Source organism: Somniosus microcephalus, chromosome 7, assembly GCF_052327205.1.
Source record: "Somniosus microcephalus isolate GS21.2 chromosome 7, FLI_Smic_1.0, whole genome shotgun sequence".
In the NCBI taxonomy this organism is placed as follows: domain Eukaryota; kingdom Metazoa; phylum Chordata; class Chondrichthyes; order Squaliformes; family Somniosidae; genus Somniosus; species Somniosus microcephalus.
This window is the reverse complement of record NC_140993.1, coordinates 278,297,243-278,318,463: the sequence shown is the minus strand read 5'-3', so window position 1 is coordinate 278,318,463 and position 21,221 is coordinate 278,297,243. Positions and strand designations below refer to the sequence as shown.

Genomic DNA, 21,221 nt, shown 5'->3' with positions numbered 1-21,221 from the left:
TGTTACATTAGCAGTTTTCCAGTCTGCTGGGACCTTTGCTGAGTCCAGGGAGTTTTGGAAGATTATTACCAATGCATCCACAATCCCTACCGCCACTTCCCTCAAGACCCTTGGATGTAAGCCATCAGGTCCAGGTGATTTATCCGCCTTGAGTCCCATTATTTTACCGGGTACCACTTCCTTAGTGATTTTGATCGTGTTTATCTCCTCCCCCCCTTTAGCCCCCTGTTTGTCCACTGTTGGGATATTCTTGGTGTCCTCTACTGTAAAGACTGATACAAAATATTCATTCAGTGTTTTTGCCATCTCCATATTTCCCACCATTAATCTGTGGAACAGTGCAAGAGGCCGAGGACAGTGAGGTCTGAGTGGGAATGGGGCGGAGAATTAAAGTGACAGGCGACCGGAAGCTGTAATTCACCGCCCTATTCCCACTCAGACCTCACCGTCCTCGGCCTCTTGCATTGTTCCACGGAAGCTCAGCGTAAGCTCGAGGAACAGCACCTCATCTTCCGATTAGGCACTTTACAGCCTTCCGGACTCAACATCGAGTTCAACAATTTCAGATCATAACCTCGGCCCCTATCACATATATATACACATTTTAAATTATTTTTTTATCCACACCCTTTGTTTGGCCTTTTTTCTTCCCTCCCACATGGCAGCCGTCCTTCATTCTGCCAGCGCAATTCACACCTCAGCTAGAGCCATCCTTTGTTCCTTAACCTGTCCCATTACCATCTCCGCTCGCCTTGAATATCTCTCAATGTCTCTTAATCGTTCCTGCTTTCTATCCTATCGCTGACCTTCCCTTTTGTTCTTTCATCCCCTCCCCCTTTTCCCAGCCCCTAAACCTGCTTCACAATCTGTTCCTTTTCCTGCTTATTTCCAGTTCTGACGAAAGGTCATCGACCTGAAACGTTAACTCTGTTTCTCTCTCCACGGATGCTGCCCTGGCCTGCTGAGTTTTTCCAGCGTTTTCTGTTGTTATTTTGCATTTATATATCGCCTTTCACATCCTCAGATCATCTCAGAGCCCTTTACAACCATTGGAATACTTTTGAAGTGTGGTATCAGGCCAATTATGCAGATTTTTTAAAAACAAGGTTAATCTAATCTGACTGCCTCTTTTCAGTCATTATTGCTAACCAGCCCATTTTAAGTCAACAATACATAAACTAAAATCTTTAATGTCAAACAGGGAGAATGTCACCACGTGCTCCTGTATTTGGAGCGCACAGTCCCAGTTAAAAAGGGCAGTTTACCAAAAGAAGGACTTACAAAAATTAAGAATGAGAAGTTTATTAAAATTGTACAAACATTTGTTCCTCGGTTGCACAACAGCTAAGTGGTTCTGAAAGCGAAAGTACAATGTATACATACACTGCGACAGAGTGTTCGGTCTGAGTGAAAGTCGCATGAAGTCTCAGCAGTGTTCAAAATGCCAACGCCATCGTAAAATTCATCATGGCAGTTCTAATTCTACATGTAGGTATTTACATTAAGAGGATTACACTTTATCAATGTTTTCACCAAAAAAAATCTAAAAAATACTGAAAAATATTGAAGGTACTGTGTGTATTTTACAAGACGCACTACAATGGTAAAGGTCTTTAAATCAGAGAATCAATAAGCTTTAATACACAAGTTCGAAGCTGTCTGTGTGACACCTCAAACAGGAAATACTAAACAATAGAGTGCTAATCGCTTAACATCAAGCACAGCTATCAAGTCAGAAATTTGGCAGTATCGTTGGTCCCTATGTGTAAAACTGACACAAAAAATAAGGCACATACCTTATAAACATCCAGCAAATAACATGCTGCTTTTCATGAAGGACAACCAATATGTTCTAGTTTACTAAACTAACTTAGAAATGATCACAGCTACTTTAGATTGCATACAGTACTATAGAGCCAAACAAACTCTAAATTAAATGTTCTAAAACTAGTACCTGCCTCCTTATGGCTTTCCTGACAGAAAATGAAACAAAAACAAAAAAAATTACAAATAAAACAAGCTAAAACAGTAAAATTGTTCGATTCAACATCACCAATGAAAAACACTCAAGCATTCTGGCTGCAAAGCCTTCACATCACCTTTAAAACATCTGTAGGTCAACAGACTATTAATATCAACTAAAAGACCTACCTGAGTCAAAGACTTTTCTTGGCTTCGATTAAGAAGCTGGTCATATTAGTCAACAGTTTCACAAGCACAGTCACTCATAAAAACCTACTGCAAGGTAAAACGTCACTTGTGAAAATGCTGACATCTGACAAAATGCACAAGACTTGTGGTCATTACAATAACTACAGGAAACAGTGCTTACGTTTGGCCTTATTTAGTGTCCTAAACATGCAAATTAAACACTTACCTCAGCTCTTTCAGTAAACAGAGTTAAAAAAACACAATTGCTAACTTAAAATAAAACACTGATGCTGTTCAATTTCAAACTGTCTCTGCAGTGGGAGATACATTCTCCCAAGCATGGTGTGTGGGGACACCTAAATTCAGACATCTTTATCCCATAACAGGGATGTAATGGAATGCATCCCTTAGTTGGGATGAAATGGTTAAAAAGTACATAGGTGGCTAAAGAAAAAAAGGACCCTGTCCATATGTTCATTTTTCAGATCTTTATGGCATAACTGTTAGGAATTTGCTTTCTTCTGCAAGCGAAGTCAGCAAAGAGGTCATGTCGCCAATGGCCATATTTGTCGTGCTCACAGGCATGCTATGGAATGTGAGAGAGGTGCGTGGGGTATTGAGGCGGGAAGAAGTCTGGGAGAGATTTTGCAGAATGCTCGGACTCAGGGCTCCTGAAATGAAGCTGCCGTGGTCTCCATCATCAAGGATTGCATCAAAATCAATCTGTACAGTATCTAGACTATTGCTGTCAACAGTGCTAGTCACTTGATTGGAACCCGGGGAAAGCAGTTCAGAAGACTTGGAATGGCCAGCCTGCTGCAGTGGGCAGTCAGTCTCCTGACCAGTGAATAAGACCGTTTTCATGGCTTGTTGTTTGAAGTTAGAGTTTTGGTTATAACCTTGACCGCTATAATGCTGCAAATTGGAGCAGGAACTGCGCTGGGCCTGGAGTTGATCTTGTATCTCTGTCTTAATACTGGTCATCCTGTACATTTGGTTAATATTATCTACATTGCTATGCTGGTGCGGCACACGATTCCTCAGTAGGCTTGGCTGCTTGTTGGCATTATGATTTGCATATATTTGATGAGCTTTTGCTGCATACGATCCAAACTGTTGATTTCCTGGATTATGAGCAATTTGTTGGGAACCTTGGCGCCCTAGAAATACAGCAGCTTGAGGTGGCTGATTACCTGATCCAGTAATGCCTGAACCACTGATGTTCGCCTGAACAGGCCTATTTATACCATGGAAATGTAACCCTTCCATCATCTGCTGATTGACAGCTTGCTGACACTGAATGAAATTCTGCACCATCATATTTCTGTTTTGCATCCCACTAGTCATCTTAGCGGGATGATGACCTGTTGGCATTGAAGAAAGTGTGGATCCGTCTTGGCTGTTACTGGCATGCAAACTGTTCAACTCCACCTCTTGGTTTGGTATGTTTGCAGCGTAAGGGAACTCCATGACTGCAGAAATAAACATCTGTTTGTTTAGGTTTCGGTTATGATGCTGTCCTTTGTTTGTTTGGGGGTTCAAAGAATTACCTGCAATCATCATGTTCTGTTGAACACTATATGGAGCTATTTCCATACACTGTTGAGAACCATTTGGCTGACTTGCAAATACATTCTGTTGAACCGTTGGCAGGTGTTGTTGAGGATTCATTGTGTTAGTAAACAGTCCAAGTGCACGACTTTGCTGCACTGAACCCACAGCTTGTTGCCCATACTTCTGTTTCTGAGGTGACATGTCAACACTTCCTGAGCTTACTTCATTCCACTGAATTGGCAGATCATCCTTATTTGTTTCAGAGTTTACCTGCGGGTTGTGGTACTGCTGGTTCGCTGAATGAGACTGGTCAAAAGCGGGCATGGTTCCCATGATATCTTGCTGTATTTCATTGGATAGCATGTTTGGCAGATGATCATATATGTTCTGGCTTGACATATTTATTTCACTCTGCAAGTGATTGCCTGCTTTATTATTTTGTGAGCTAATGTACTGAACTACATCATCTGGCAAGATATCCTCATCAATATGGCCATAGGTCTCCATAGCAATGGCCTCCAGGGCAACATTCTCACTGATACTGGGAGGGCAAGGGGAGTAGGTATTCCGATGGAGGTTTCCATCAGAGCGAGTGTAGTTCTGAAGACTGAGATTACGTCGTTCCATTGAAGGAGGCACAGGGAGCGGGTTAACATTGTTAAGACTGTTATAACGATGTACTCGGGGTAAAGAGAAAGGATCTGCCACAGTTCTCACTGGATCACTGGCTCTTCTTATTCCATTGCCTGGTACATCGTGAGGCAACAAAGGCCTCCTGCCATATCCATTGGGCCCCCCGTCACTGCATCTTCGAGAAACATTTACTTGAGGCAAGGGAAATACTCCAGTGTCTCTGTAGTCACCTAATAGGGCCATCCTTGTCTTTAAGCTCATCCGCTCCATATTTGGCAATGGAGTTGGTGGTGGCCCACCCGTGGCTGCGGCATATTTGGCTTTCAGCCGATAATGCTGTGCTGGAGTAAGGCTCAGTAGCCCAGGTAGCCCACCACATTGGCTGGCTTCACTTGACCGCCTGGATGCATCCGTTGAGATGGGATCATAGGAATCTGTAACACTCAGGTTGTTTGGTCGGCCTTCAGCCTGGGAGACCTCACTGGACCTTCTACTTGAAAGATATGGTGAAATGCCAGAAGACCTGCGGCTACTCATGTAAGCGGAGCTAATGGTGCTGGTGGTGCTGTCACGTCTCTCATTCAGCTTATTTAACATCGTGACTTCTGCATTTAAAAGTTCATTTCTGTTTGGCAGGATAGTCATGGACCCTCCAACACTAGAGCTGTCCAGCTGAGAGCCTGTGTTTAAATGGAAGATTTTAATTAGCAATTATAATTTTAAACAATTCTGCTGTTAATTCATGTTCAGTGCACTGCTAGAACGGCAATACTTCAAGGATGTTCAAATCCAGAGCTTCTACGACCGAGGAGTGAACCAGAATGAGAAGCGGTTAGATTTTAAAATTAACTTCTTTCACCCAACTGTACTAAAACAAATGTATATTTAAATAGTCATGATTTGTGTACTTTCAGCACAGATTTGTGGTGGCACTTTCCTGTCATTTTAATGGATTTTTCCCAAATTACTCAGTATTCCCCTTCATAATGCAGCTTTCTAAATCTATATTTAAACATCTGGAATGCTTTATAAGCATTCTCCATTTGTCAAGGAGCCTAAAACAATGTGCATAATATCAGTGCACTATGTCAGGGTGCAGTCTGTTAGGGTAGTACAAAGATGGCCAACTGTAAAGACAGTTTTCAATAGGATACGATGCAAAGCTCCAAAGGGAACATCGACATTTCTGGAGAAGCCACAGAGAGCTGATTCTTTGACCCGTGCAACAGGCGAGCAGGAACTCGTGCTGGGAGTGGACTCTTGCAATCTTGTTACGTTAATTCTTTCACAAACTTGGAAGACCCATAATACAAAAGGGCCATTGAGAACTGTGATTTAGAAATCTCTGACATAAGTGAAAGAACGTGGAAATATATACCATCACCATGGAGATTTCCTGTTTATATTATGGATCCAATTTGTTTCAGTGAGAGGATGGAATCTTAGCCTGGTATTAAAATTCTTCCCAGAAATGAAAACCCACTTTTTTTAATACAGATATTGCAATATAATTTAAAAGATTTTACTGTACTACACTTTTCTCTAATATTCTCATTTATAAACTAATTACGTAGCAGAAAAGCTTTACCATTGTCACAAGCTGCGCAAATAATGAGCATAATTCACAGCAGGTATCTGCACGTGAGTCCTTTAGCTGAGCAACCATTTTTTGCTCACTAAAAATTAATAATTTCTTTCTTTAAATCGCCTGTAGTTAATGCTTGGTAGAATTATAATAGGCAGGATTCCATAAACTACTTTGAGGCACTTTATGAGAGTGAATTTTGTGTGCACGAGGTAGAGGGAGGTCAGTGCTGTGCTGTGGCATTTTAGGCATCCAATGGTAGAACCAAACGCTTCTGAGTCAGGTGAACCACATCGCAAGGGCAGGGTAAGGATCCCCCTGCTCTGCCCTATCGTTGTATCTCAGTCCCAATTTCACAAGAGTGCCTCCTGCAACACGAGCGCCACGTTGTGCTATTTCACACACCAGCCTTTGTGTTGGCCAGTTGTGAGTTTGCTAATTGGGGGGATAGGCTGTTGCAATGAGCCCCATCACCTTAGGGAATGGATTGAAACTATCCACATTTAGTATATAGAGCATCCCTATAAGCAGCAAAGTGAGAAGACATTCACATTGCCATTCGAGGCTGGAATTGAACCCATGGGTCATTTTTTCCTTTAAGCTACAATAGCAATTGTTCTAAAAACAGGCCAAAAGTACAATGACCCATTAATTTGTCTTCAGTCTACAGAATCTTAACACGAATGCATTCCTGGGCACTGGGTGCAGTGTTCAGTTCTAGCATCCCTTTATTATTGCTACCCCTAGCTTTTGAAAAAAATGAGATATGGAAATCAACCAAACCTGTAATTATTTCCAGTATTAATCGAGGGGAACTTGTCTTTCCAGCAAATCAGCCAGTTGCTCTAAGAATTGACTGATTCAAAATCTCTTCCTCCTCTGCCCCTAGCCATTTTAATGCTAAACATAATGAAATATCCTGCAACAATTGTAGGCCAGATAGCTCTCTCATCTCTGTGCTTTTAAGGACTAATTCAATGCATCACTGTGATGCTGCAGCTTCTCCCTTACCATTTCCTGGAAGAGGAGGCAATGTTGTGTTTCTGGTAGCTGGCACAGTGTTCACTCTGGGAAGAAGTCCATTGACTTGTTTCAACCTCTCCACCTTTAGCTGCTCCATCCAGCTGGTCCCTGTCAAATTCCGTCTGGCCTGCAGGCCTAATGCTGTGGTTGCTGTGGAAACTGTAGAGTCCATGATTGGTGCCTCATCAATGGCGCTGAGATCTCCCACACTGCCTCCGCTATTCAGATTAAACTCGATCCCACTGTTGGAGTGGTTGCTGAAGGGGGACGGTTCACTGCTGCATGAAGACTGACCACCAGGGCTTGGCTGAGATGTCTGTAAGAAGGAGAGAAAGGAGCAGATGAGTTGCTTTGACTTTGTGTGTATGAGGAGGTCCAATGGTTTAGTAAGTTAAATTGATTATAGTGCTCACATGAATTTGACTTTCAAAAATTTATGATAGCCTATAACTAGCAATGGGCTAACCTTTTTGTTTTAAAAAAGAAGTTTGTAGGTTTTGCACGACCTGATGTAATGCAAGAAAGTAGCGGAATTTGAGTGAGTTGACAAAATACTTTGAAAGTTAGGTGTGTACACAAACCCAATATAACTAAATGGCATCAAACTATTACACATGTATAGATTGCACTGCTTGACCCAGTTCTGGGGAGTCAAGAAGAGCATGTGGGGAACCTAAAAGTAGGGAATTATCTGGGAAACAGTGACCACAATGTAATTAGCTTCAGTGCAAGAATGGAAAAGAAAAGTTGAGGATTTGATTGGAAAAGAAAAGCAAAATACAGCAAGACTTAAATGGAACAAAAAATTGGCAAATTGTGCTGTGGATCACCAACTGGAAGATTTAAATAGAAGATGGAAAGCGCACAAGTCAAGCATATTTCAGGAATGATAAAAGAACTGTATTGACGGCTGGAGATTAGATCAAATTTGAAACTAAAAAACACTTAGCACTTGTACGGCAGATGATTTAAAAAAATAAGTCAGGGTAAATATAAAGAATGAGAGTTGCAAAATGGGAGATTGGAAAGGTGAAGGAGTATGAAAGAAAATTAGCAAAAAAATTGACAGCATTCTTCACATTGGTCCTGACATTCTGTTTTTATCATCTGCCTAGAAATGCTGTGTTTTTTTAATCTCACCATATTTTACTTTTATCCCAATTAAGTACTTTGCTTTTACTTTCCTATACCACAGTAATAAGAGAACAGTCACAGTGGGGATAGGGTCACTAAGAGATGAAGGCGGGGTGCTTGTAGTGGAGATTTTTCAACATAGAAGGTGGATATTGGGATTGTAAGGTGTCGAATAGTTAGTGGAAGTAATTCTTCATTACCCGGTCTGGCCTACATCTGACTCCAGTCCCACCCCAATGTGTTTGACTCTTAATTGCCCTCTCAGTGGTTCAACAAAGGCCCACCACCACTTTCTCACGGCAACTAGAAATGGGCAATAAATGCCAGCTTTGCCATTGACGCCCACGTCCCAGAAATTAATGTTTTTTAAATCAAGAATAGAACAATTCAACTGCTCAACAACAGAAGATAATTTTTAAAAGTTCAAATAATCAGAGAAAGATACAGGCAATAAAATCTCCTCACCTTATTACCCACTGTCCTTAGGAAGACAGAACAAGAAATGAGACAGCACCAGACAGTTAGGTCAGCAAGTTAGTGAAAGCAAGAAAGAGAGAAACAGTTACTTTCAGTTAGTAGCGATTAATTACAGGGCAGGGTTAGTAAAGTAAGGGATCGGTACATTTCACTGGGAACTAAGTGAACACAGTTCTGATCAAATAGTCTCATTGATTCTAAAATACTGTGTTCCTTTACACCATTTTCCACAGCACATTAAATTTCACATTTATATTAAAGCTCAAGAAAGTACTCCCTGATTTTAACCTAATGCGCCGTGAGAATGGGATGCGTTTGAGTCGCATGCCCAAGTTACATCCTGCCCAATTTTACGTTCCACTGAATTCAATGTGCGTAAGATTAAAATTAGAGCTATAATGTATAATAGATGGAATACCATGGTAACCAATTGCAGATTCTTTTTTGATTCAGCCTGCAGTAAGTTATTAATCATCTTGTCTGAATGTCATCACATGTTGTGGGCAATGGAAGAAGTTGCATTTAGACAGTGCCTTATTATGTTTACTGCCTAAGAACGCAGGTCGGAGACAGAGCAACAAAACTGATCACTTCGACTCGACTCTCTGGACGTGTAACTTAAAAAAAATTAATACCTTGTCTAAAATATTAAAAACAGTATGTCAAGCATACATTTCCTGTCCATCAAACTAACTCAAATTTCTGTCACACTTCAAAAAATGTATTTAACAAAAAATTGACACAGGAGCCAGAATGTCTGCAACCTCCTCCTGACCTTACCATGCAACGGTAAACAAAAACCTTGTTATTTGCAGCTTGAAGAATAATTGTGACCTCACTCAATGTTCAGTCAATGGACTTTGTGGCCTTAGAAGGACACATTTTCATCTTAGCAGCTGAAGACTACATTTTGCATTAAATGATCCTCAAAAAACATTGACACTGTGAGGAATGTCATGGGAAATCCTGAGTAAAAGTGACGAGTGCACATAGAACAGCATACATTGTAGTGTATGTGCTTTAAGTCAGAACTACTTTTTACAGCTCCTGTATACTGTAGTACCGGCAGTAACCACACCGGTATATAAGCTGTGCGCATGCCTCTGTACCCCAGTCTAGAGATGACCCTCCTCCAGTAAAGACCTGTTGTTTGTTTATGTACAGCATCCGTGTAATTATTTATCCACTGAACCACGGATCTAACAGTGGCGACGAGTGTTGATGCGAATCTACCTGCAACATAAAAAAAAAAAAAATAGTCGAGTCCAGGAACACGGGCGTCGACTGCGAGCAACCGCCCAGCAGTCAGGCAGAGATCCAACTTTGCTGGGGAGGCTGTGGAGAGCCGGGCTTGTTTCCCAGCCACAACGAGCAGTAAGAGGCCGACGACAGGTCCAGAGCAGACCCTTCCCGAGCAGCGGCGGCTGGAGCCGACCGACGGCAGAGAGAGAGAGCCGGGCAGCATCGACGGGGTAAGAAAGAGGGTGAAGAGAGCAGGGCGCAGCCGGGGATTGATCACCGAGCGGCGTCGAGGAAAAATACTGCAAACCGGAGCGAGAGAGGGTAAGAAACAGCCGGGTTCTAGACTGAGCGGCGTCAACAAATATCAATAGAAGAACGCGCAGAGCACAGCCAGGGATCACGGGCTGATCAGGGTCCGCGGGGCAAAGCAAGGGGAGACGCCATTGAGCCGCGGAGAAGCAGGGAGAGCGCAGGAGGCGCCATTGAGCCGTGGAGAAGCAGAGAGAGTGCGGGAGGTGCCATTGAGCCGCGGAGAAGAAAGAAGAGCGCGGGAGATGCCATTTTGCGAAGCCGCAGCGGAGAAGACGGGCAAGCGCGGGAAGGAAGGAAAGCACGGGAGACGCCATTTTGTGCCAGCGGAGAAGAAGGGGAAACGCGGGAGGCGCCATTGGGGATAGTTAACGCACAACCAAGGATGCCAAAGAGTGGCAGTATCTCTACGTTCGACAATGAAGTCGAAGGTTGGGCGACATATGTGGAACGTGTACCGCAGGGCGAATGAAGTGCCAGATGCTAATAAAGCATTGGTTCTGTTAAATTCCATGGGTGCAAAAACTTATGGGTTACTGCGAAATCTAATAACCCCAGAGAAGCCGGTAAACAAGGATTTTGAAAGCATAGTAGAAATCCTACAGGACCACTTAAACCCCACACCGCTGCTGATAGCAGAACGATTTAAGTTCCATAAAAGGAACCAACACAAAGACGAAAGCAATGCTGAGTACCTAACGGAACTGCGCAAGCTATCGAAATACTGCCAGTTTGGAGCGGGACTAGCAGACACGTTAAGGGACAAGTTTGTGTGTGGGCTACAAAGTGAAGGAACCCAGAAACGGCTTCTATCAGAAAAGGACCTTACGCTGGACAAAGCTTTCAATATGGCAGTATCACACGAAGCAGCCGCAAGGGGCGCTGCAGAGATACAATGGAGACCGCAAGAATACGGCACCAACGAAATGACCTATGGAACAGGGAAGTGCTATCGCTGTGGCAGAACAACACATGACCAGAAAGATTGTTGGTTCAAGGACCAAGTGTGCAGACAGTGTGGGAAAGCAGGACACATAACAAGAGTCTACAGGTCTGGGAAGAAAACCAACAGTAAGAAATCTCCACAGGAGAAGTACAAAAAGGTACACCAGGTGATGGACAGTGGTTCAGACGAACAGAAAAGTGACACAGACTCCGGAAGCAAGGAGCTGGGTTGTCTGAAACTACATAATGTAACCGAAATAGAGGATCACCAGACTATCTGGGTTACACTCAAGATAGACGGAGTCCAAGTGGAAATGGAATTGGACACAGGGTCAGCTCTAACAGTCATAAATCAAAGAGACTACAAGCGGCTATTTTCACACATACCCTTGAAAGCTACTGAGATTGTCTTGAAGACGTATACGGGGCAAAAAGTCTACCCCAAAGGAAAAATAAGGGTGAAAGTGACATATAAAGGTCAGGAAATACCTAAAATGGATATATATGTATTGCCAAATGGAGGACCACCACTGCTAGGATGTGAGTGGATCCGGAAGATACATTTAGATTGGCATTCCATACAGGCACTGAAGGTGGAGGCCAAAAAGGATGACGACGTCACACCTGGACGACTGTCAAAAATGCTAACTGACGCAAAAGAAGTGTTCCAGGAGGGACTAGGAACACTAAAAGGAATAACAGCAACAATTAAAATAGAGGATAATGCAAGCCCAAAGTTTCTGAAGGCCAGACCAGTGCCTTATGTGATCAGACCAGCGGTTGAAGCAGAGCTGGAAGGGTTGGAATGTTCAGGAGTACTGTCCAAAGTGGACTGGAGCGAGTGGGCTACACTGATCGTCCCTGTAATGAAGAGGTCGTTGAGTAATACGCCTGGGGAACCAAAGAAGGTCCGCATCTGTGGGCATTTTAAGGTGACAGTGAACCCAGTCCTTCACACGGTGCAATATCCGCTTCCACGAATTGAGGATATTTTCGCCTCGCTATCTGGTGGTAAACGTTTCACCAAAATTGATCTAGCCCAGGCGTACTTGCAAATGGAGGTAGAAGAAGCTTCGAAACATTACCTTACGATCAACACCCATAAAGGTCTCTATCAATACAACCGGCTGGTGTTTGGAGTAGCCTCAGCTCCGGCTATCTGGCAAAGGGCGATGGATCAGGTCCTGCAAGGGATTCCAGGGACCCAGTGTTATTTGGACGACATCTTGGTCACGGGCGAAAATGACGGTGATCATCTCGCTAACTTGGAGAAGGTGCTCGCCAGATTAAAGGAATATGGGCTACGAGCTAATCGCCACAAGTGCGAGTTTTTCCAGAAACAGATCTCGTATTGCGGCCACGTCATCGATGAAGAGGGGTTACATAAGTCCCCTGACAAGATTGAGGCAGTAGTCAAGGCTCCAGCACCAGAAAATGTGTCACAACTGAGGTCGTTCCTCGGGCTGGTAAACTATTACCACAAGTTCTTACCAAATTTGTCTACGGTACTACACCCGCTGAACACCCTACTGCAAACAGGGGTACCATGGAAGTGGGATGACGAACGTAGACGAGCTTTCCAGAAGTGTAAAGAATTGATCACATCAAAAGAGGTGTTGGCCCATTTCAACCCAGCACTACCAATTCGTTTGGCATGTGATGCATCACCCTACGGCATTGGAGCGGTGCTGTCGCACAAATTCCCAGACGGGTTGGAGAGGCCAGTGGCCTTTGCGTCTCGGTCACTAACCTCAGCCGAGCGCAACTATGCCCAGATTGACAGGGAGGCCCTCAGCCTAGTATGGGGAGTAAAAAAAATTCAACCATTATCTGCATGGGCAGAAGTTCACCTTGCTGACTGACCACCAACCACTTGTCTCCATCTTTAATCCTAAGAAGGGCGTGCCAGTAATGACTGCACAGCGGTTACAAAGATGGTCCCTGTTTCTAGGGGCGAATCAATATGAAATAGAATATAAAGGCACGAAACAGCATGGGAACGCTGATGGGCTATCGCGCCTGCCACTGCCTACGGTGGAGGAAGCACCAGCAGTGGACCCTATCGAGATATTTTATTCGTCGATAATTGAACGATTGCCAGTAACAAACGTGGATATAGAGAAGGAGACCCGCAATGATCCGACGCTGTCACGGGTATATGAATTGACGGTGAGGGGATGGCCAACACATGGCGACTCACTGTTTCCAGCATTCTCATCCAGAAGAGAACAGCTGTCAGTATGCCAGGGGACAGTGATGTGTGGATCCTGAGTGGTGATTCCACCCAAGTTAAGGGAGAGAGTGCTAAAGGAGCTACATGAAGGTCATCTGGAGGGAGTGAAAATGAAAAGCCTTGCTAGGGCTTATGTGTGGTGGCCGGGAATCGATCAACAAATCGAAGACCTAACTAAGAGCTGCTTAGGATGCCAGAAGGTCCAAAATGCACCACCACATGCCCCTCTACACCCATGGGAGTGGCCCTCCTCTCCATGGCAACGGGTGCATATTGATTTCGCTGGTCCATTCATGGACTCAATGTTCTTAATAGCAGTGGATGCTCATTCAAAGTGGCCTGAGGTGATAAAGATGTCTTCAACCACTACAGAGAAAACGATTGCAGTCCTACGGACCATATTTGCCAGAAACGGTTTGCCAGAGCAGATCTGCTCTGATAATGGACCACAGTTTGTGTCCGACGAGTTCCAAAAATTCATGAAAAGGAATGGGGTAAGGCATTACACATCCGCCCCGTATCATCCAGCCACCAATGGATTGGCGGAGAGGTTCGTACAAACCTTTAAGAAGGCTATAAAGGCCATGTGTGACGAGGAAATTCCACTACAGCATAAGATGGACAATTTCTTATTAGCCTACCGAAACGCGACACATGCAGTTACCAACCAGACCCCGGCCATGATGTTCTTTAACCGAAGGTTGAGATCTCGTCTGGACTTGCTCAGACCAAATGTGCGAAGAAATGTTGAGGACAAACAATTCCAGCACATCAACGAGAAGCCGACAAGGAGCTTCAATGTAGGGCAACCAGTCTTGGCCCGTGACTATCGAACAGAGAAGTGGCAACCCGGAACGATATGTACAAGGCAGGGGCCATTAATGTACACAGTGGATGTCGGGGAGAACATTGTGAGACGCCACGTCGATCAGATCTTAGCATCACAGGAAGGCGTCAACCCCATGTCTCGAGTACCTGGGGATGAACCCAACATACCGGTAGCATCTACTTCAGACCCAGTAGCAGTGGAAACCGATGAACTACCCGATGAAAAGGGGTCAGAATCGCCTCTGCACCAAGAACAAGAACCTCCGGAAAGGGTCAGGAAGCCGCCCCAAAGACTGAATCTATAAATGGACTTTTGTTATTAAATGTACATGTAAAAATGTAATTGTTATTTGAATATTAAGGGGGTATTATTAATCTAAAAAGGGAGGAATTGTAGTGTATGTGCTTTAAGTCAGAACTACTTTTTACAGCTCCTGTATACTGTAGTACCGGCAGTAACCACACCAGTATATAAGCTGTGCGCATGCCTCTGTACCCCAGTCTAGAGATGACCCTCCTCCAGTAAAGACCTGTTGTTTGTTTATGTACAGCATCCGTGTAATTATTTATCCACTGAACCACGGATCTAACATACATTACACTAGCAGAGCGTCATAGTTGCCTGATTGGCTGAAATGGTTAACCAGGCTGATTAATTTAAATATGGGCAGATAGGAAAACCTACCAATCACAAACCAGTCGACAGATGAAAAAATCCTGGATAAATTCCTAACTCAAACAAAACCAACCGATCAAATCGTTAAAGATTTCTCTCAGAGGCCATGTGGTTTCTTCACCTAGCCATCTGTACACAGGTGAAAAACTCAAATTACAACACATATAAACTTAAATACGTCACACAAAAAAGATTACACTTACCCCTAAAGTTGCCTCGGTCGTATTCATAACACTCCAATAAGTTTTGCCCCCAGAGGCCACTCTCAGAGCCTATGGACTTGAATTTGCTCCTTTCCTGAGGTTTGTTTAACTACATCTTGAGACCTGATGTTTATTAAGACCCTGTGCATGCACAGCCTCACTGCCCCTGCTCAGTCTCCTGCTCACAGTGACTGCCTCCTATGGAAGGATAAGAGAAGCGAGCACCTTCTATCTGGGCCACTGTGGCAGCTATTGCTGCTCCTGCTGCGGCTTCACCAATTGCCTGTGTTCCCAGGCAGTTACTTTCTGTGTCACTGGAGGGATGTGGCCACATGGCCATGATCCAAGTTGCCTATGTAGCTGTGGTACTATCTGCTTGCCTGGGCCAGCATGACAGTGCCCCCACCCAAGGGCTACAGATCCCCCATGCTTCCAAGCTCCAGATCCACCATCATGCCAAACCCCAGACTTCCCGTCCTAGAAATTAACTTGGGTCTATTTTCGGGCCCAAACTCGCCGGAACCAAAGATCAATTGAAATTGGGCTTCATCAACATACTTGTCACGAGCTGCCGGCACGGGTCGCACCTCCACAGTCAGCTCGCTGAAGCAAAGGCATCATTGTTGGGTTACCTGCCTCATCAGCAGTGGTCCTTGAGCAAGTGAGGGGATTGTGACTCCTGCTCCTCCTGGCTCCACAAGATAGGTTTTAACTTAACTGGAGTTGGTGGCTGAAGAATCCTGAGCGGGGTTGAGTGATGGGGTCATTTGACAGGCGCTAGGCCCCTAGTTTACATTTAAGGGGCCTAGTGCCTGTTTCAGGAGTCTGCCTGGGACCAGTAAAAAAAGGCCCCATGAATTTCGCTGTGGGACCAATGCTGGGGCAGATTGGGCGCAGGCCACGTCACTGCCTACCTTGGTGGGTGCAGTGCGGGCGGTGGCCATGGCGGGTCGCGACCCCGCTGCTCGCTCCATCCCGCTGCTGAAATCGAACTTACGTTAATGGGGCCTATTAAGCCCCGCCCAGCGCGTTACCCGGTCTGGTAACGTCATTCCTGACGCGTTTTCAGCTGGGATCTTTAAAGGGACATGGCCACATTAGATTTGAAGCTTAATGTAACACAGTGCTGTCGGTGCACCACAGCATTGGAATGCTGCAAACACTGACAATAACTGCACAGAGGCAGAGGGCTGCACCCAGGTTCTCCCATGACTCCCTCCATATGCTTATGGAGGGAGTCGGAGCACGCAGGGAGTTCCTCTTCCCTTCCGATGGGCGGAAGAGACTTCCCCAGGAGACCAAGACAGCCTGGTTGCAGATTGCAGAGGAGGTCACAAGCAGGGATGTGGTCAGGAGGACCTGGGTGCAGTGCCACAAACGTTTCAATGATCTCAGTAGATCACGAAACGTTAGTACAAAGCCACACTCAACTGCATCCTGCTGTGCCTCTCATCACATCCCCATCACTCTGCCTTCCCTACCCTATGCATCCTTACTCACACCAACTTACCTTGCACCTCCACCCATCCCGCTCTATCTACATTATCACTTCCCCATCTCACTAGCCATCCCTCACACTCACCCTCATCCTAGTGCAATCATACCAACTAACAACACATAAGGGTAGCCACTTGGGTGTTTTATCCAATGTTTATGTCAAGTTTCTGTTATAAAAATCTTTATTTTCAACACTTGGACAGATTTGTGTGCACCTTTGGAAGTGGCTTAGTGAGTTGCAGTGAATGGTGAGACATAACGGTACCCGCCCGCAATGGTGCTGAGTGTGACAGGAATGGCTTGGGCATTGTAGGGATGCTTTATGGTGTTGGTGTGGATGGTGCCAACCTGGCACATCATGTGGCAACTATATGGGTGTACAGTGTAAAGTTCAGTGAATCTGGCCATGATGAGGCCATTCATGGCCTCCTGGGCAGCTATGTGGTCGGGTGCTGATGCCCTCAGTCCTGTGCAGCATCAAGTGATTGCGGAGAAGGTTGGTGTTGTTGTTGGTGCTGCTGGTGTTGGGGTTCATCATGGTCTGATTCTGGGGACCAAAATGAGACAGTGAAAACGGCACCCATGCTGATGGAATAGATAGCAGGTGAAGTACAGATGACAGAAGCATTTTGTCAATGGAGAGAGTGTTCTTCAAATGAGGTGACACTGGATGGAGGCTTTGCTGGAAACACTTGCAGCCTGCAGAATCTGTGCTGGAAATGGACTGAGCAACAGCTTCTGCCTGAGGAAAGTGATCATCTGTCAGGTGGGAGCTTTTACTGTACATTTGATGCTGTCAAGTAATCAGCTGGAGCAATGGCCACGGAACTCCCGCCTCAGGTTGACGTGGTTCCCGAGCAGCGTGGCTGCCGTGGCCATGCAGTTAAATTTAAAAAGTAAATTAATAAACCCTGTTAAGGGTCTGACAACTAGCCGTTAATCATCGCAACTGGGTCGACCGCCGCTGCCAGTCGGGTCGATGCCACGATGACAGGCACGCCTGGGGGAAAGGCGCGTGGGGGCGGGATGTCAGTGGGTTCCTGACCCGCTGTCAAAAATAACAACTTTCTGACCCAACTCGCCACCGATCGCGCCCGCTACCACCCCGGAAAATTCTGGCCTTTGTGTCCGTTTTACTCCCGGAAAATGGGCGTAATGTGTCCTAGTTTAGAACTACGCTCCCCCCATCTCCAAATACTACCAAATTCCAGATCTACATGTGCTGTAGATCCTCCCACCAACTGCTCCCAGACCAGAGTGCTCATAAACTCGACCCCTCTGTGCTCCTATATCCTCCAAATGCTCTCAGCCCCTAGTAGGCTCCTGAAAACTCCTAAACCTTATCATCCCACATGCCCCCAGAATCTCCCTGAAGTAGTGACAGACTCCTCATCCATTGCTTTGGACATGGGTAATTTCAAAGGCATACATCTTGAGGACAAAGGAAGGGATACCATCAGGAGCAGTGATCTTATTAATATTCTGAATGGACAATCGTAACAAGCCTAGCTGGGATAAAGTTTAATGTCAACATTAATGATAGGACAGAGGGGAGTGAGCTCAAAAGGTCTACATGCTCTTTAAGAGAGCTTGCAACAGTACTATCAGGATGGAGAGGGTTGGAAGGAACAATTCACAGAAGTTATGAGAAACCGGAGACCAGAAGCTGATGCTATTGATGGGACAGGCTCAGATGTGGCATTGACAGAAGGCAGAAGGTGGGGGGGTGGGGGGTGGTGTGGGGGCTGAGGCTCCCCCAAACAAATAAGGAAATTATGAGGTAGCATCTTAAAATTGCCCTAACCCCATCATAAATGTCTGTACCACAAAATGGGGCAGGGAGGGAAAACAGTGAAATTCAGCTCCCTGAATACTTCAAAATGCCATATAAAAACCTTGCTGAATTGGTATAATTGAACCTAGTTCCGGCGAGGCTGTTCACTGTTAACTATCTGCATCCTTACACCTCACCGACTGAAACTCAAGTTACCAGAGGAAAGCATCTTTCACAGTTGATATTGGAAAATTTTCAACTGGGCTTATGTACAGCCTGCTGATGCCCTAGTGAGTAGAGACACCAAGGAATACAGGCCAGAAGGTCCCAGTTAGCTGGGACAGCAGGTCATAGGGTCACTTCTTACTCACAGGTTGGAACCGGTGGGGGTGCGGACAATACAATTGGTCTCAGCACCCTGGGCTCCGGCAGCAGAGAAAAAAAAATGGCCAAGGTTTTCACTCCTGATTGTTATCCAGTGACTCTTGGAAAAGGTGTCTGAATGTGGTAAAAACAGAACTGACGAAAGGTCATCGACCTGAAACGTTAACTCTGTTTCTCTCTTCACAGATGCTGCCTGACCTGCTGAGTTTCTCCAGCATTTTCTGTTTTTATTTCAGATTTCCAGCATCTGCAGTATTTTCTTTTTGTGTCTGAATGTGGTGTTGGCCGTCGACAAAATCGGACTCTGTTATGCTGTCTCCCACAATTGAATAAGCCCGCCAACATTCATTTTTAGGCTGACACAGGAAGAATGTTCGCTTGAGTGGGGTACCAGAGGTCTGCCGTCACCCATTGAACAGATGGTTATCAAGAGTGAGCACCTTTAGGGCAAGAGGACATAAAACTGGAAAGAAAATGCTACTGTGGTTGACACGGCCCTTGACTGTTCTATTTCCCGCACTTCTGCCCTCACCCCTTCCCCTCCCTCCCAGAACCATGATAGGGTTCCCCGTGTCCTCACCTTTAACCCCACCAGCCTCCACATTCAACGGATCATCCTCCGCCATTTCCGCCACCTCCAACGTGATCCCACCACCAAACACATCTTCCCCTCACCTCCCCTTTCAGCATTCCGAAGGAACCGCTCCCTCCGCAACACCCTGGTCCACTCCTCAATCACCCCCAACAGCCCTTCTCCTTCACCTGGCACCTTCCCGTGCAAGCGCAGGAGATGCCCTTTTACCTCCTCCCTTCCCACTGTCCAGGGCCCCAAACACCCCTTCCAGGTGAAACAGCGATTTACTTGTACTGCTTGCAATTTAATATACTGTATTCGCTGCTCACGATGCGGTCTCCTCTACATTGGGGAGACCAAACGCAGATTGGGCGACCGCTTTGCGGAACACCTCCGTTCAGTCCGTAAGGGTGACCCTGAGCTTCCGGTCGCCTGTCACTTTAATTCTCCACTTCACTCCCAGTCCGATCGCTCTGTCCTCGGCCTATTACATTGTTCCAATGAAGCTCAACGTAAGCTCGAGGAACAGCACCTCATCTTTCGATTAGGCACTTTACAGCCTGCCGGGCTCAACATCGAGTTCAACAATTTCAGATAATAATCCCTGCCCCCATTTTTCATGCTGTATGATTTTGCCATTCCCATTTACAACATTTTCACAGGATGTTCTTTCAATTCCTTCCTCCCCTCCTAACGCCGCCCCCCCCCCCCCCCCCCCCGTCTCTGCACCTGCTTAATATCTGTTACATCTCCAGCTTTTTCCAGTTCTGATGAAGGGTCCCAGACCTGAAACGTTAACTCTGTTTCTCTCTCCACGGATGCTGCCTGGCCTGCTGAGTATTTCCAGCATTTTCTGTTGTTATTTAAGAAAATGCTTCAACTTGGTGCAATGAGTGACATTTCTGATTTTGAAAATAAGGAGGACATACCATTGGTTTCTCTGTCTTTATGGCCTTAACTTGCAGACATTCTTCCCGCTTTGAGGTAGTGTTGTTTAGCTCAGCCTGTTGCTGCCCAGGTGATTTGGACTGGGAGTTGCTGCCTGGGTCCCTGGATGGTGGTGGTCTCGGGTGGACGTCTCCTCGCTGTTTCTTCGTGATGTGAGCCTCAGGGCCGTGAACTGTCTTGACGTGTTTTCGGAGGGAACTGGGATCAGTGTAACGCTTTGTGCAGCCAGGAATCTTACAAACGTAAGGTTTCTGAAAAATAATAATTGATAAAAATCAGAAAAAGCATTAGATCGAATGTTCGCAACAAATTGACAGAGAAACGAACTGAACAGTACACATTTCTGTTCAAGCCTGGACAGGTAGGTTTGACACTTCTACATTTTTTTGATGAAGGTTCATTAGTAGAATCATAGAATGATTCAGCACAGAAGGAGGCCATTCGGCCCATCATGCCCATGCTGGCTCTTTGGTCGAGCTCTCCAATTAGTCCCACTCCCCCGGCTCTTTCCCCATAGCACTGCCAATTTTTCCTTTTCAAGTATTTATTCAATTCCCTTTTGAAAGTTACTATTGAATCTGCTTCCACCACCCTTTCAGGCAGCGCATTCCAGATCACAACAACTCGCTGCGTAATTTTTTTCCCTCATGTCACCTCTGGTTCTTTTGACAATTTGTAATGAGCAATTTATATTTTATATATTTTTATCATGCAAAACAGACTGTAGGAGTTTTGTTTTGCATCAGTATAAAAGGCAAGTATTTTATCAAACCACTTTGTTAATTTTGTAACTGAAGACTAGGGTGTCCAGCAGGAGGTTTCAATTGTCTCACTGTTTTCAGCACATTTTATCTGGATAAGCGCTCACAAAACACTGAAAGAAGATTTATATATAACACCTTTCACAATCTCAGGACGTCCCAAAGTGCTTTAGAATCATAGAATGGTTACAGCATGAAAGAAGGCCATTCGGCCCGTCGAGCCCGTGCCAGCTCTCTGCAAGAGCACTTCAGCTAGTCCCACTGCCCCGCCCTTTCCCCGGAGCCCTGCA

At 45.3% G+C, this 21,221-nt stretch overlaps 1 protein-coding gene across 3 annotated transcripts in view; it reads right to left on the bottom strand.

Moving 5' to 3' along the window:
• Positions 1–1,286: 1,286 nt before the first annotated feature.
• Positions 1,287–21,221, bottom strand: part of LOC147115355 (transcription activator GLI3-like) — a 422,057-nt gene continuing 402,122 nt past the window's right edge. For all 3 annotated transcript variants that reach the window (XM_085993896.1, XM_085993898.1, XM_085993897.1), the window contains 3 exons: positions 20,152–20,421; positions 6,935–7,262; positions 1,287–5,018 (listed from right to left, as the gene is read on the bottom strand). In XM_085993896.1, coding sequence (XP_085850022.1) covers positions 2,641–5,018; positions 6,935–7,262; positions 20,152–20,421 — 2,976 coding nt within the window. In that variant the 3' untranslated portion in view covers positions 1,287–2,640. The remainder of the gene's footprint in view (positions 5,019–6,934; positions 7,263–20,151; positions 20,422–21,221) is intronic.